The sequence below is a fragment of the Kogia breviceps genome, chromosome 3 (assembly GCF_026419965.1).
Source record: "Kogia breviceps isolate mKogBre1 chromosome 3, mKogBre1 haplotype 1, whole genome shotgun sequence".
In the NCBI taxonomy this organism is placed as follows: Eukaryota; Metazoa; Chordata; class Mammalia; order Artiodactyla; family Physeteridae; genus Kogia; species Kogia breviceps.
Genome location: NC_081312.1, coordinates 93847325 through 93860163, shown reverse-complemented (window position 1 = coordinate 93860163; position 12839 = coordinate 93847325). Strand labels below are relative to the sequence as shown.

The 12839-nt window shown below is 36.0% G+C and overlaps 1 protein-coding gene across 2 annotated transcripts in view; it reads left to right on the top strand.

The window, feature by feature from the left end:
• Positions 1-11286, top strand: part of TRPM7 (transient receptor potential cation channel subfamily M member 7) — a 120703-nt gene extending 109417 nt beyond the window's left edge. For both annotated transcript variants that reach the window (XM_059057877.2, XM_067029236.1), the window contains 3 exons: positions 652-703; positions 805-911; positions 9200-11286. In XM_059057877.2, coding sequence (XP_058913860.1) covers positions 652-703; positions 805-911; positions 9200-9330 — 290 coding nt within the window. In that variant the 3' untranslated portion in view covers positions 9331-11286. The remainder of the gene's footprint in view (positions 1-651; positions 704-804; positions 912-9199) is intronic.
• Positions 11287-12839: the final 1553 nt, after the last annotated feature.

The window sequence follows — 12839 nt, the reverse complement described above, 5'->3', positions numbered from 1 at the left end:
TATCTATTACTGTGAACTCATCTACCTAATAGTGGATTAAAACAACCATTTTGCTTGTTTATACTTCTTTGGTTCAGGAATTTGGGGATGGCTCTTCTCTACTGTCCCCTTGGAGGGTTTGAATGGCTGGAGACTAGTTTAGACAGCTTGACTGGAGCCAAATGTCTTAGGTCTCTGTTCAAGACAGCTGAATTACTCTTTATGTAATCTGAATCTTTTGCAAGAAAATGTACTGTGATTTTTAAAAATCCAAAAGACTTTTAAAATGACCTATAGATCATGCGTTCATGTACCTAATTGTTCTTTGCTAACTAAGGTGAAACAAGGGTAGATTGTAAATAAGGAGATATTTACTTCCAGCTTGGCCTTGTTGCATCAGAAACTGGTGTCACCAGGAGATTACATGCCTACTTGCCTATTCTGACGTTTAACTGTTGTTCATGTCGTAGGAACTGTGTTTGTTCCTAGTGCAATGTTGAGGTCATAAGTCAAATTATGAAATATCAAGAGTGAAAAACTATCCTCTTTTGAATAATTTAACATCGTGTAATGGTTGATGATGCTATAGAATCTCTTGTGACTTTTTATTATACTTATGTATTTATATCAATTATATAATATAAATTGTCTTTTTAATATATACATATAAAGGTGTGGGTGAAAATTTGACTGACCCATCTGTGATAAAGGCAGAAGAAAAGAGGTAATAAGTTTTAATAATTTCATTAAGACATTTTTGTAATTTCAAATTCTACATTTCTATTTGCATTAACTGACTTTTTCTTTTAACTACCAATTCCACAGATCCTGTGATATGGTTTTTGGCCCAGCAAATCTAGGAGAAGATGCAATAAAAAACTTCAGAGCAAAACATCACTGTAATTCTTGCTGTAGAAAGCTTAAACTTCCAGGTAAGCATTTTCTTAATCAGTATAATATATAAATTGTTAGCAAAGTTAATTACTACAGAACTTCATAAGGCCAGAAGCATAAATACATATTTTTGGTTATAAATGGATCTATGCTTTCATTCATTACTTATAAAACCACAAAGTCCATTCACTTAATACATATTTATTATGTGTCTCCTGGATGCCAGGAATTGTGTTAGATATTAACAATACACAGTGAACAAGACAAACATGGTCCCTGCACTCGGTGGAGTTTAGCCAGGTCTTGGATACTGACAAGACTAACAGAGAATTATAGGACTATCATAAATGCCAAGCAGAAAAAATAGAACAGGTAAGCAGATCACTTAACACAAACTTAGAAGTCAGGGAATGTTGCCTGGGGAACTAACAGATTTGCCTAAAACTGAAGGATGAATAGACTTTCAAGTTATCCTGGAAAAGAGTTGGGAAAAGAGTATTCTGTGAAACAGGAAGAGGAACTGCAGATACAGTCTCTCATGATAGTAACTTCATCTTTATATTCGAAGAATTACAAGTTATTATTGAATCATAAGTTATATCACAAACCAGTTGTTCTCACCCTTTGGTGTGTGTCAGAATCCCCTGTGGAACTTTTTCAGAATTACAGGTGGCTGGCACTCACCCTTGAGCTGTATTTTTTTTTTTTTTTTTTTTTTTTGCTGTACGCGGGCATCTCACTGTTGTGGCCTCTCCTGTTGCGGAGCACAGGCTCTGGACACACAGGCTCAGAGGCCATGGCTCACGGGCCCAGCCGCTTCGCGGCATGTGGGATCTTCCTGGACCGGGGCACGAACCTGTATCCCCTGCATCAGCAGGCGGACTCTCAACCACTGCGCCACCATGGAAGCCCAGCTTGAGCTGTATTTTTAAAAGTCCCTCTCATTATGACCAATAATATAGTAGTAGTTAAGAGCTTGGACCTGGGAGCCAGACTCCAGGGCCTCAGAGAATACCTACATCATAGAGGTTTGTTGTTTTTTGTTTGTTTGAGGATTAAAAGAGTTGGTATTTGTGAAGTACTTAGAACAGTGACAGGCTCATAGTAAGCATGTTAATACTACTATCTGTAAATTTTAAAAAATTGTTCATTGTTAATAGATACAGAAATTATTTATTTTTGTATATTGACCTTGTATTCTGCATTCTTGCTAAACTCACTTAGTTCTAGGAGGTTTTTGTTTGTTTGGTTCTTGTTTATTGTTTGTAAATTCCTTGGAATTTTCTGGGTAGACAATAGAGACAGTTTTATTACTTCCTTTCCAATCTGTATGCCTTTTATTTCTTTTTCTTGACTTTTTGTAATGGCAAGGAATTCAAGTACAGTGTTGAATAGGAGTAGTGAGAGTAGACATCTTCCATGCCTCATTTCTCGAAGACGCTTATCCTAAATGTTCACTGAATTTGTCAGATGTCTTTTCTGCATCTATTTGTATGACCGTTTGGTTTTTTCTTCAATTGGTTAGTATTACATTGAATTACATTGATTGACTTTTTAAATGTTAAGCCAGTCTTATATTCCAAGGACAAACTCTACTTTGTCATGGTGTATTTTATTTATATATATATATATATATTTTTTTTTTTTTTGGTTGTTCTGGGTCTTTGTTGTGGCAGGTGGGCTTCTTAGTTGCAACTTATGGGCTCCTTAGTTTCAGTATGTGAACTCTTAGTTGCAGCATGCATGTGGGATCTAGTTCCCTGACCAGGAATTGAAACCAGGTCCCCTGCGTTGGGAGTGCAGAGTCTTCACCACTGTGCCACCAGGGAAGTCCCTGTCATGGTATATTATCTTTTTTATGTGTTGTTGGGTTCAATTTTCTAATATTTGTTGATGATTTTTATATCTATGTTCATGAAGAATATTGGTCTATGGGGTTTTTTTCCTTGTACTGTCCTTGTCTTCTTTGGTGTCAGGATAATACTGACCTTAAAAATAAGTTGTAAGTGTTTACACCTCTTTTGTTTGGGGGAATAGATTGTATAGAACTGATTATCCCCACTTCAAATGTTTGATAGAATTGTCTAGCAAAACCATCTCAGTCTGAAGTTTTCTTTGTCAGATGCTTTTTAATTAAGTTTAATTTTTTAAAATACATGTCAGTTTCTTGAGTGAGTTTTAGTAGTTTGTGTCTTTCGGGGAATTGGTCCATTTTATTTATTTTTTTTTTTTCCAGTTTCACTGGGAAATAATTGATATACATATCTATAAGTTTAGAGTGGATAGCATGATGGTTTGATTTACATATATTGTGAAATGATTACCACACTAGATTAAGCTAACATCCATCTTCTTGTATAGATAGAATAAAAAGAAAGAAAAAAAATGCTTTTCCTCACGATAACTTAGTATTTACTCTCTTAACAGCTTTCCTGTATATCATACAACAGTGTTAGCTGTAGTCACCATGTTGTACATTACATCCGTAGTACTTATTTATCTTATAACTGGAAGTTTGTACCTTTTGACCACCTTCCTCCAGTTCTCCCTCCCCTCACCCCTCTACCTCTGGTAATCACAAGTCATCTGTTTCTGTGAGTTTGTTTGTTTTTTTGTTTTTTTAGGTTCCATGTATAAGTGAGATCATACAATATTTGTCTTCATTTTATTTAAATTGTCAAACTTATGGACATAGAGTCAGTGATACTACTATCTTATTTTTTTAAATGTCTGTTGGTGGGGGGGTCTGTGGTGAATCCCTTCTTTCATTAGGGTAATTTGTGGTTTTTGTTTTTTGGTCAGTGTGGCTAAGGTATATCAGTTTTATTGATACTTTCAAAGAACCACTTTTTGTTTTCATTGTTTTACTCTATTTTCTGTTGTCAGTTTCATTGACTTATTGTCTGTTATTTCCATGTTTCTGCTTGCTTTGGGTTTAGTTTGTTTTATCTCTAGTTTGTTAGGGTAAAAATTTTAAATATTCATTTGAGACTTTTTTTTCTAACAAAACATTTTTGTGCTGTAAATTTTCGTCTAAGCATTGTGTTAGCTGCATCCCACAAATTTTGGTATTTAAAAAAAATTTTTTTGGTATGTTTTAGTTTGGTTTTTATTTTATAAATATTTCTTATTTCCTTTGAGATGTCTTCTTTGACCTATGGATTAATTACAGGTGTCTTTTTTGTTTGTTTACTTTTGGCTTTATTGGGTCTTCATTGCTGTGCATGGGCTTTCTCTAGTAGTGGCGAGTGGGGCTACTCTTTATTGCAGTGTGCGGGCTTCTCATTGTGATAGCTTCTCTTGTTGTGGAGCAGGGGCTCTAGGTGCATGGGCTTCAGTAGTTGCAGCACGCAGGCTCAGTAGTTGTAGCTCACAGTCTCTAGAGCTCAGGTTCAGCAGTGGTGGCACAAGGACTTAGTTGCTCTGCGGCCTGTGGGATCTTCTCAGACCAGGGCTCAAACCGATGTCCCTTGCATTGTCAGGCGGATTCTTAACCACTGGGCCACCAGGGAAGTCCCAATGAAGGAAAGTTTTTTGATAGTGTTGTTCTGGTTTTTAATATCCTTGCTGATTTTCTATATATTTATTCTATTTATTACTTAGAAAAAAGGTCTCTAAGTATAATTGTTGATTTATCTGCTTTGCTTTCAGATCTATCAATTTTTTATAAGGTCTTTTTTTTAAAAAAATGAGTTTATATATTTATTTATTTATTTACGTCTGAGCTGGGTCTTTGTTGCTGTGCGCAGGCTTTCTTTTGGTTGTGGCGAGCCAGGGCTACTCTTCGTTGCAGTACGCCAAGGGCTTCTCATTGCTGTGGCTTCTCGTTGCAGAGCACAGGCTCTAGGCACCGTGGACTTCAGTAGTTGTGGCTCGCAGGCTCAGTAGTTGTGGCGCACAGGCTTAGTTGCTCTGTGGCATGTGGGATCTTCCCGCACCAGGGCTCAAACCCGTGTCCCCGGCATTGGCAGGCGGATTCTTAACCACTGTGCCACCAGGGAAGCCCTATCAATTTTTCCTGCATATATTTTGAAGCTTTGCTCTTAGATACATACAGATTTACAGTTGTTATGACTTCTTGGTGATTTAATTTTTATTAAATTAATGCCATGCTAATTCTCCTTGTTCTAAAGTCTGCTTTGTCTGATATTAAGATAGCTTATGATTAGTGGTTTCATCAGGTATCTTTTCCCATTCTTTTTACCTGTATATATTCTATTTAAAGTGGTTTTCTTGTAGACAGCATATAGTTAGTTCCTAGGTTTAATTTGTTTTTTAAAATCTAACCATTTCCATCTTATAAGAGCTGTTTTAGACCCTTTACATTTAATGTAATTATTGATATGGTTAGATTTTGATCTGCTGTTTTATTGTTTTCTGATTGATATCTGTGGTTTGGTTTTTTTGTTGTTTTCTCCACCCCACACCCCACACCCCTTGCTCTCTTTTAGTATTCTGTTTTATCTTTAGTTTTTTTAGTGGTTGATCTTAGTTCCCCTTACCTAAGAATGTATTTCGCTTTCATTCCTGAAGAGTATTTTCACTGGATCTAGAATTTTAGGTTGACATTTCTTTCTTTCAGCACTTAAAAAATGTTCTGCTGTCTTCTAGCCTCTGTTATTTATGATGAAAACTCCACAGTCACTTGAATTGTTCTTCCCTTATACATGATGTATCATAATTATCTTCTTTCAAGATTTATTCTTTATTTTTGGTTTTGAGCATTTTGATTCTGTGGTTATGTTAACTGCAATTAGCAGTTATGTCTAGTTGTAGCTTTCTCTGAGTTTATCCTGTTTCAGCTTTACTAAGCTTCTTGAATTTGCCAATTTATGACTTTTATCAAATTTGGGGATTTTTTAGCTATTAGTTCATCAAATATTTGTCTGCATCAATCTCTTCTCTTTCTGGACTCTAATAAAAAGAATGTTAGACCTTTTGATATTGTCACCCAGGAACTTGTGGCTCTGATTACTTCCTTAAAAATTAATTTTTTTCTTTTGTTCAGACTGGATACTTTCTATTGATCTACACACACGTTCACTGACTCCTCATTCTTTATTTCTTCATTCTGCTATTAGGCTCATGCACTGAATTTTTTATTTCAGTTATATTTTTCAGTACTACAATTTCCTGTTGGTCTTTTTATACTGATTATTTCTCTGCTGAAAACTTATTTTTCCTTTCATTTCAAGTCTGTTTGTCCTATGTCATGGAGTATGGTTCTAGTAGCTAGTTTAAAGTCTTTAATTATTCTACCATCTGGGTAACCTTGGGATTGGCTTCTCTTGGTTGTCTTTTTCTTTGAGAATCTTTGAAATGTTCCTGTTTTTTGTATCTCTAGTAATTTTAGAATGTGTCCTGGATATTTTGAATATTATGTTATGAGATTTGAGATCTTATTAAAAATCCTCTATGGAGAATTTTGAATTTTGAATCCTTGAGATTTTTGGTGTTAGTAGGCAATCAACTCAGTTAAATTCAGTTCACAAGTCCCAGTATATCTTCTGTGTGGCTGTGCCTCTAATGGCAGTTTAGTTTTTAAAGCCTTTGCATTATTAATCAGGTCTCTCTCACACGTGTGTCAAACAAGGGCAAGTCTGGGACACGAGTGAAGGTCTGCACCATAGTTTAGTTCTCAAAGCCTATGCTATGCTGTCTTTCCACATATGTGCCACTGAAGCATGAGTCTGGGATTTCATACATAAATTTAGAGTGGCTCTCTCTCCATTTTCCTCCTCTCCATGATTTCTTCTGTACTTTGTGACTCCTGGGGACCTCTTGTTTCCTGTTTGGTTTTTTTTTGGTACACTGACTAGAAAGCCAGGATTTTGGCATCCCTGCACTGTCACACACATTCTGCAATTAGGTCTGTTTCTGGTGCTGAAAATAATACTTTTTAGATCATAGAGGTACCTATTCTCAATTCTTCTGGTCAGAGAGAAGGGTTTCCTCTTGGAGTTGTAGGTTCTTGCCCAACTGCCACCACTATTGGAATGCCTCTTCATGACCAGGGCTTCTGTAAAGCACAGAAGAGCAAAAAGAATAATTAAAAAGAGGGAATTGCCCTCAACATTTTCCATCCCACAGGGTCCTCCTTCCTTATCCTGTGGCCAGAAGGTCTTGGAGCTTGTGTCCACACTCACTGTATGTTTCTGTGATTGAGCTATCTTCAAGTCTAAGCCCAGAAATAAGAGATGGGAAAAAAATAGGAAGCTCACCACCATATAAATCGTTCTTCAAGTTCTGATTTCCTTCTCCTATATGTCTGCTGTTACTTTTCAGAAATCTGAGATAGTTGCTTTATGTATCATGTTTTTACTTGTAATCAGTTTTTACTTGTAATCATTGAGAGAGAGAGGATGGAATATGCTTAGTCCATTTAAGCCAGAGTAGAACAACACACAATGATAAATTTAACAGGCAGCCTAGATATAATTTTTATTTGGTTTTGATACAATGCAATATTTAATAGCATATCTGTTTTTTAAATTGTCATTTAAAGGATTTTACAGCTTGAAAGGGACCTTAAAAGCAACCCGGTCCAAGTCCATCGTTTCACAGAACATAAAATAAGAGTTTACATGATTTGCCCATGGTTACATCATTAGTTAACAGCATTATAATTGTGTTTGAATTATAATTGTGTTTCTGTCCATTGTTCTTTGTGTACACTTCAGCTGCAAATTAATTTGCATTCCCTAAGGCCTTACTGGCAAAGTCTTGAATTTAAAATTTATCAAAACTTGTTCATACTGTGTAGCAAATATATATTTGGATTATTGAATATAGACTATTACTGAAATTAAAATTAACAGTTCATATTCTGAGTGTTAGTTCTGTTTTACTTGGAGATAAAAGTATAAGGGTATATACATGACTATGGTTTGTTTATAAAGTATAAATTTGATACTACTGCATTGTTTTCCAGTTCTGCAACCATTGTCATATATGTCTATTACTCCCTGAGTTCATCCTATCCCACAGCTATAAAGGCAGTGTACATACTGATAGTACCAAATTTAATTGAAGACTGACTTCTTTCCTGAGCTCCTGTTTCTATATTGAGTATCCTACATTGATACTTGAATTACTTTTAAGTAACACTTTCGCTCCAGAACTTTTGACTTTCATTTTCCACCCCTACCCATGAAATTCTGCTTCCCTGTCTCATTAATGGTTACCCAGTTGCTCAGGCTCAAAACCTAAAAGCTAGCCAGTTCCTTTGTTCTCTTACTTTTCATAACCAATCTGTCAAATTGTCTGCTCAAATTCTGAAATCTCCCTAGAATTTATCAATTTCTCTTCATCATCATTGCCACCATTTTGTTTCCTGGATTCTTGCCAGTTGCCCTCTAACAAGACTTCATGTGATGATTGGAATGGTCATTTTGAACAAATTTGATTACATTCCTCCCTTAGGACTTCTTAATACCTTCCAGTGGATTTTCACCATAATCTGTACTTAGCTTGCAAACCATGAATCAGAGGTCAGCAAACTTTTCTGTAAAAGGCAAACAAAGGAAGTATACATTTTAGGCTTTGTGGGCCATATGGCCTGTGTCACAGCTACCCAACTCTCCCGTTGTAGTACAAGAACAGCCATAGACAATCCGTAAACAAATTTCTATGGTTGCATTCCAGTAAAACTATTTACAAAAACAAGTAGCAGGCCAGATTTGGCACACAGGCTGTAGTTTGACAACTGCTGACTTTTAACGATTGTTTGACCTCATTTTCTCCTAGTCTTTCCCTCATTCACTACATGCAAGCCATGCTGCTTCTTGCCATTCTTGGAACACACCAAGTCCATTTCCTTTTTGCAGTCCGCAGTTAATTTTCTCTGCATAGAGTACTCTTCCTGGGACTTTGATAGGTCATTTCTTAATATTCCGGTCTTATATGTTACCTCCTGTGGCTTTGCTGCCCAGCCCTATCTAAAAGAATCACCTTATACCGTCACCCACCTGACCCTCATCACACTATTTTCTTCAAAGCACTTGCTACTACTTATAATTGTCATTTTTCTATTTGTTTTTCTTCACCTGCAAGAATATAAGCTCCATGAGAACAGGGACCTTACCTGCCTTGTTCACTGCTGCGTTTCTACACTTACATGAGTTACTGACTCATGGTCGGAGTATAATAATTATTTGTTGAATGATTTCATTTTCATGTGTATAAATTTTGAGTTTTGAATTTATAACAACCTTGTAGAAAATAGATCTGGCATGTTTAGAGGGAAATTGATTTAGAAAATCTTCTTAATTTTCTGTTTCTAAGTGATACTCTTTTTTTCTTCTTTTGTTGGGGGTCATGAATATAGACCTGAAGAGGAATGACTATACACCTGACAAAATTATATTTCCTCAGGATGAGCCTTCTGATTTGACTCTTCAGCCTGGAAATTCCACCAAAGAATCAGGATCAACTAATTCTATTCGTCTGATGTTATAATATTACTGGTTTTGCCTACACCTCACAAAAATGTTACTGTCACTTTTCATTTAGGAGGGAATTGTTTGGTAATAAAGAAAATTGTGTGCTAATTGAATATGCTGAACTGGCACATTTAAAAGGTCAATATTGTTTTGACCTGATTAAATTAATCAGGAACTCCCTATACAGTACAGCTGGCAGCTGTTAAATTTTAAAGGTAAAGAAAAATTAGTATTTATAACTTTTTAAAGGGCTCTTTTTAACAGAGGATTTCATTTGGCTTTGTTCTGATGAGGGTAATACCCTCTCTTCATGTGGTGCAATACCATTAACCAAAGTTAGGTGTCCATGCAGATTTTATTGGCAGCTGGTTTATTGCCATTCAGCTAGCGAAATGAAAAAATCACCCAGTCTTTTGGTTAAATGGCAGTCAGGTGTCTTCCTCAGTGTGTTTTAGTGTGTTCAGTGATGATGTCACTAGTGCCCAGCTAGATGCTTGTTGTTTCCCATCTCATGGGAGAGGAGATGGCTTGTTATAATTCTAGATCTACAGGGATATAGAAAGCCCAAGCTGAAAACCATTTTCTAAGAGGGACCTTATGAATCAGGGTTAGGCTCCTATTTAAAAGATAGAGCCAGTTTTTTCATTAAATAGAGCCCAAATTGTGCAAAGTATTAGTGCTTTTTTTTTTTTTTTTTTAACATTGTTAAGTAGAAGAAAGCCATGGTAGACTGGTATAATCTAAATACATCAAAGGAGAAACTTAACTCACTGTCCAAGAGACGTTACCTTGTGAGAAAAGTTAAAGTGCTTTTTTCTTATCTATATCTACTGTAGTTACAACTTGGAAGTTACATACTTCTCAAAAGATTTTATTGACCAGTATATCAAATCAGAATGTAAACATGAATTCTTGCATATATTTAAAGTTGTGTAGGAACATCTGAACATGAATATTGTTTGTGGTACTTAAGAAATTGAATTGGATTATCATTATGTGATGTTGGGAGATTGCAATGCAACATTATGCCAATAAAATGTAATTTAACTGCCCCAGATATTGTTGAATACTCAACAACAAGAAAAGCTTTTCATCTGTCTGAAGTTCTCTGCTTTGACTTTTTTTCTTTTTTTTTCCCCTAGGTACTAATTTTAATTTTTATTTGGGAGGGATCAGTGTAAATCTTATTTGTATTCAGTAGTGTATCTCATAGATACAGACAAGGGAAAAAGAGATAAGCTGTTCAAATAGTGTTTAATATTGATGGGGGGAGAAAGAAAAAATGTATTAAAGATATTATACTGTATACATTTTGTATATCATTAAATCTTTAAAAGAAATTAAATAAATTTATTCTTGTTTACAGATGTCTTACTGAGTTTAATCATTCTGAAAAATTAATATTTTCAGTGTTATTTTTTTCAGAATATCAGGGTTTTTTTTAATGAACCATTTGTACACCTGTGCATTTTGATCTCCTGTCCTGTACAATGTTTAAAGTGATCTTGATTTCCTACTGGGTCTTTATTTATTTATTTATTTTTGGATCTGTTTCTTGTTATGTCAGAAAAGAGGTATATGAATTGTCTACTGATATTTAATTTTTTGATTATTTTTACATGATAATAATAGTAGTTGAGGGCTTCCTTGGTGGCTCAGTGGTTAAGAATCTGCCTGCCGATCAGCGGACATGGGTTCAAGCCCTCATCTGGGAAGTTCCCACATGCTGTGGAGCAACGAAGCCCGTGAGCCACAACTACTGAGCCTGCACTCTAGAGCCCACGAGCCACAACTACGGATGCCCGCGTGCCTAGAGCCCATGCTCCACAACAAGAGAAGCCACTGCAATGAGAAGCCCCACGCACCGCAACAAAGAGTAGCCCCCATTCGCCGCAGCTAGAGAAAGCACGCACGCAGCAAGGAAGACCCAACGCAGCCAAAAATAAATAAATAATTTAAAAACAAATAATAATAGTAGTTAAACACTTATTTAGTACTTAATATGTGTCAGATACTATTCTAAGTACTTTACATACGTTAACCCGTTTATTCCTTACAACAATCTTATGAAATAGTTGTTATTATTATCCTATGATGCTGATTAGAATCTAGATCACAGCATTAGGTAAAGTAACTTTCCTCAGATTCTTATTCTTAGTAAGTAGCAGCACTAGAATTTGAACACAGGCAGATAGGCTTTTTTGTTTGTTTTTTTATACTGTAGGTCCTTATTAGTCATCAGTTTTATAGACATCAGTGTATACATGTCAATCCCAATCGCCCAATTCAGCACACCACCATTCCCACCCCACCACGGTATTGCCCCCTTGGTATCCATACGTCTGTTCTCTATATCTGTGTCTCAACTTCTGCCCTGCAAACCGGTTCATCCGTACCATTTTTCTAGGTTCCACATACATGTGTTAATATACGATATTTGTTTTTCTCTCCCTGAATTACTTCACTCTGTATGACAGTTTCTAGATCCATCTACGTCTCAACAAATGACTCAATTTTGTTCTTTTTTATGGCTGAGTAATATTCCATTGTATATAGGTACCACATCTTCTTTATCCATTCGTCTCTCGATGGGCATTTAAGTTGCTTCCATGACCTGGCTATTGTAAATAGTGCTGCAGTGAACATTGGGGTGCATGTGTCTTTTTGAATTATGGTTTTCTCTAGGTATATGCCCAGTAGTGGGATTGCTGGATCATATGGTAATTTTCAGTTTTTCAAGGAACCTCCAAACTGTTCTCCATAGTGGCTGTGTCAATTTACATTCCCACCAACAGTGCAAGAGGGTTCCCTTTTCTCCACACCCTCTCCAGCATTTGTTGTTTGTAGATTTTCTGCTGGTGGCCATTCTAACTGGTGAGAGGTGATACCTCATTGTAGTTTTGATTTGCATTTCTCTAGTAATTAGTGATGTTGAGCAGCTTTTCTTTTCATGTGCTTCTTAGCTATCTGTATGTCTTCTTTGGAGAAATGTCTATTAGGTCTTCTGCCCATTTTTGGATTGGGTTGTTTGTTTCTTTAATATTGAGCTGCGTGAGCTGTTTATATATTTTGGAGATTAATCCTTTGTCCATTGATTTGTTTGCAAATATTTTCTCCCATTCTGAGGGTTGTCTTTTTGTCTTGTTTATGGTTTCCTTTGCTGTGCAAAAGCTTTGAAGTTTCATTAGGTCTCATTTGTTTATTCTTGTTTTTATTTCCATTACTCTAGGAGGTGGATCAAAAAAGATCTTGCTGTGATTTATTTCAAAGAGTGTTCTTCCTATGTTTTCCTCTAAGAGTTTTATAGTGTCTGGTCTTATATTTAGGTCTTGAATCCATTTTGAGTTTACTTTTGTGTTTGGTGTTAGGGAGTATTCTAATTTCATTCTTTTACATGTAGCTGTCCAGTTTTTCCAGCACCACTTATTGAAGAGACTGTTTTTTCTCCATTGTATATCTTTGCCTCCTTTGTCATAGATTAGTTGACCATAGGTGCGTGGGTTTATCTCTGGGCTTTCTACCTTG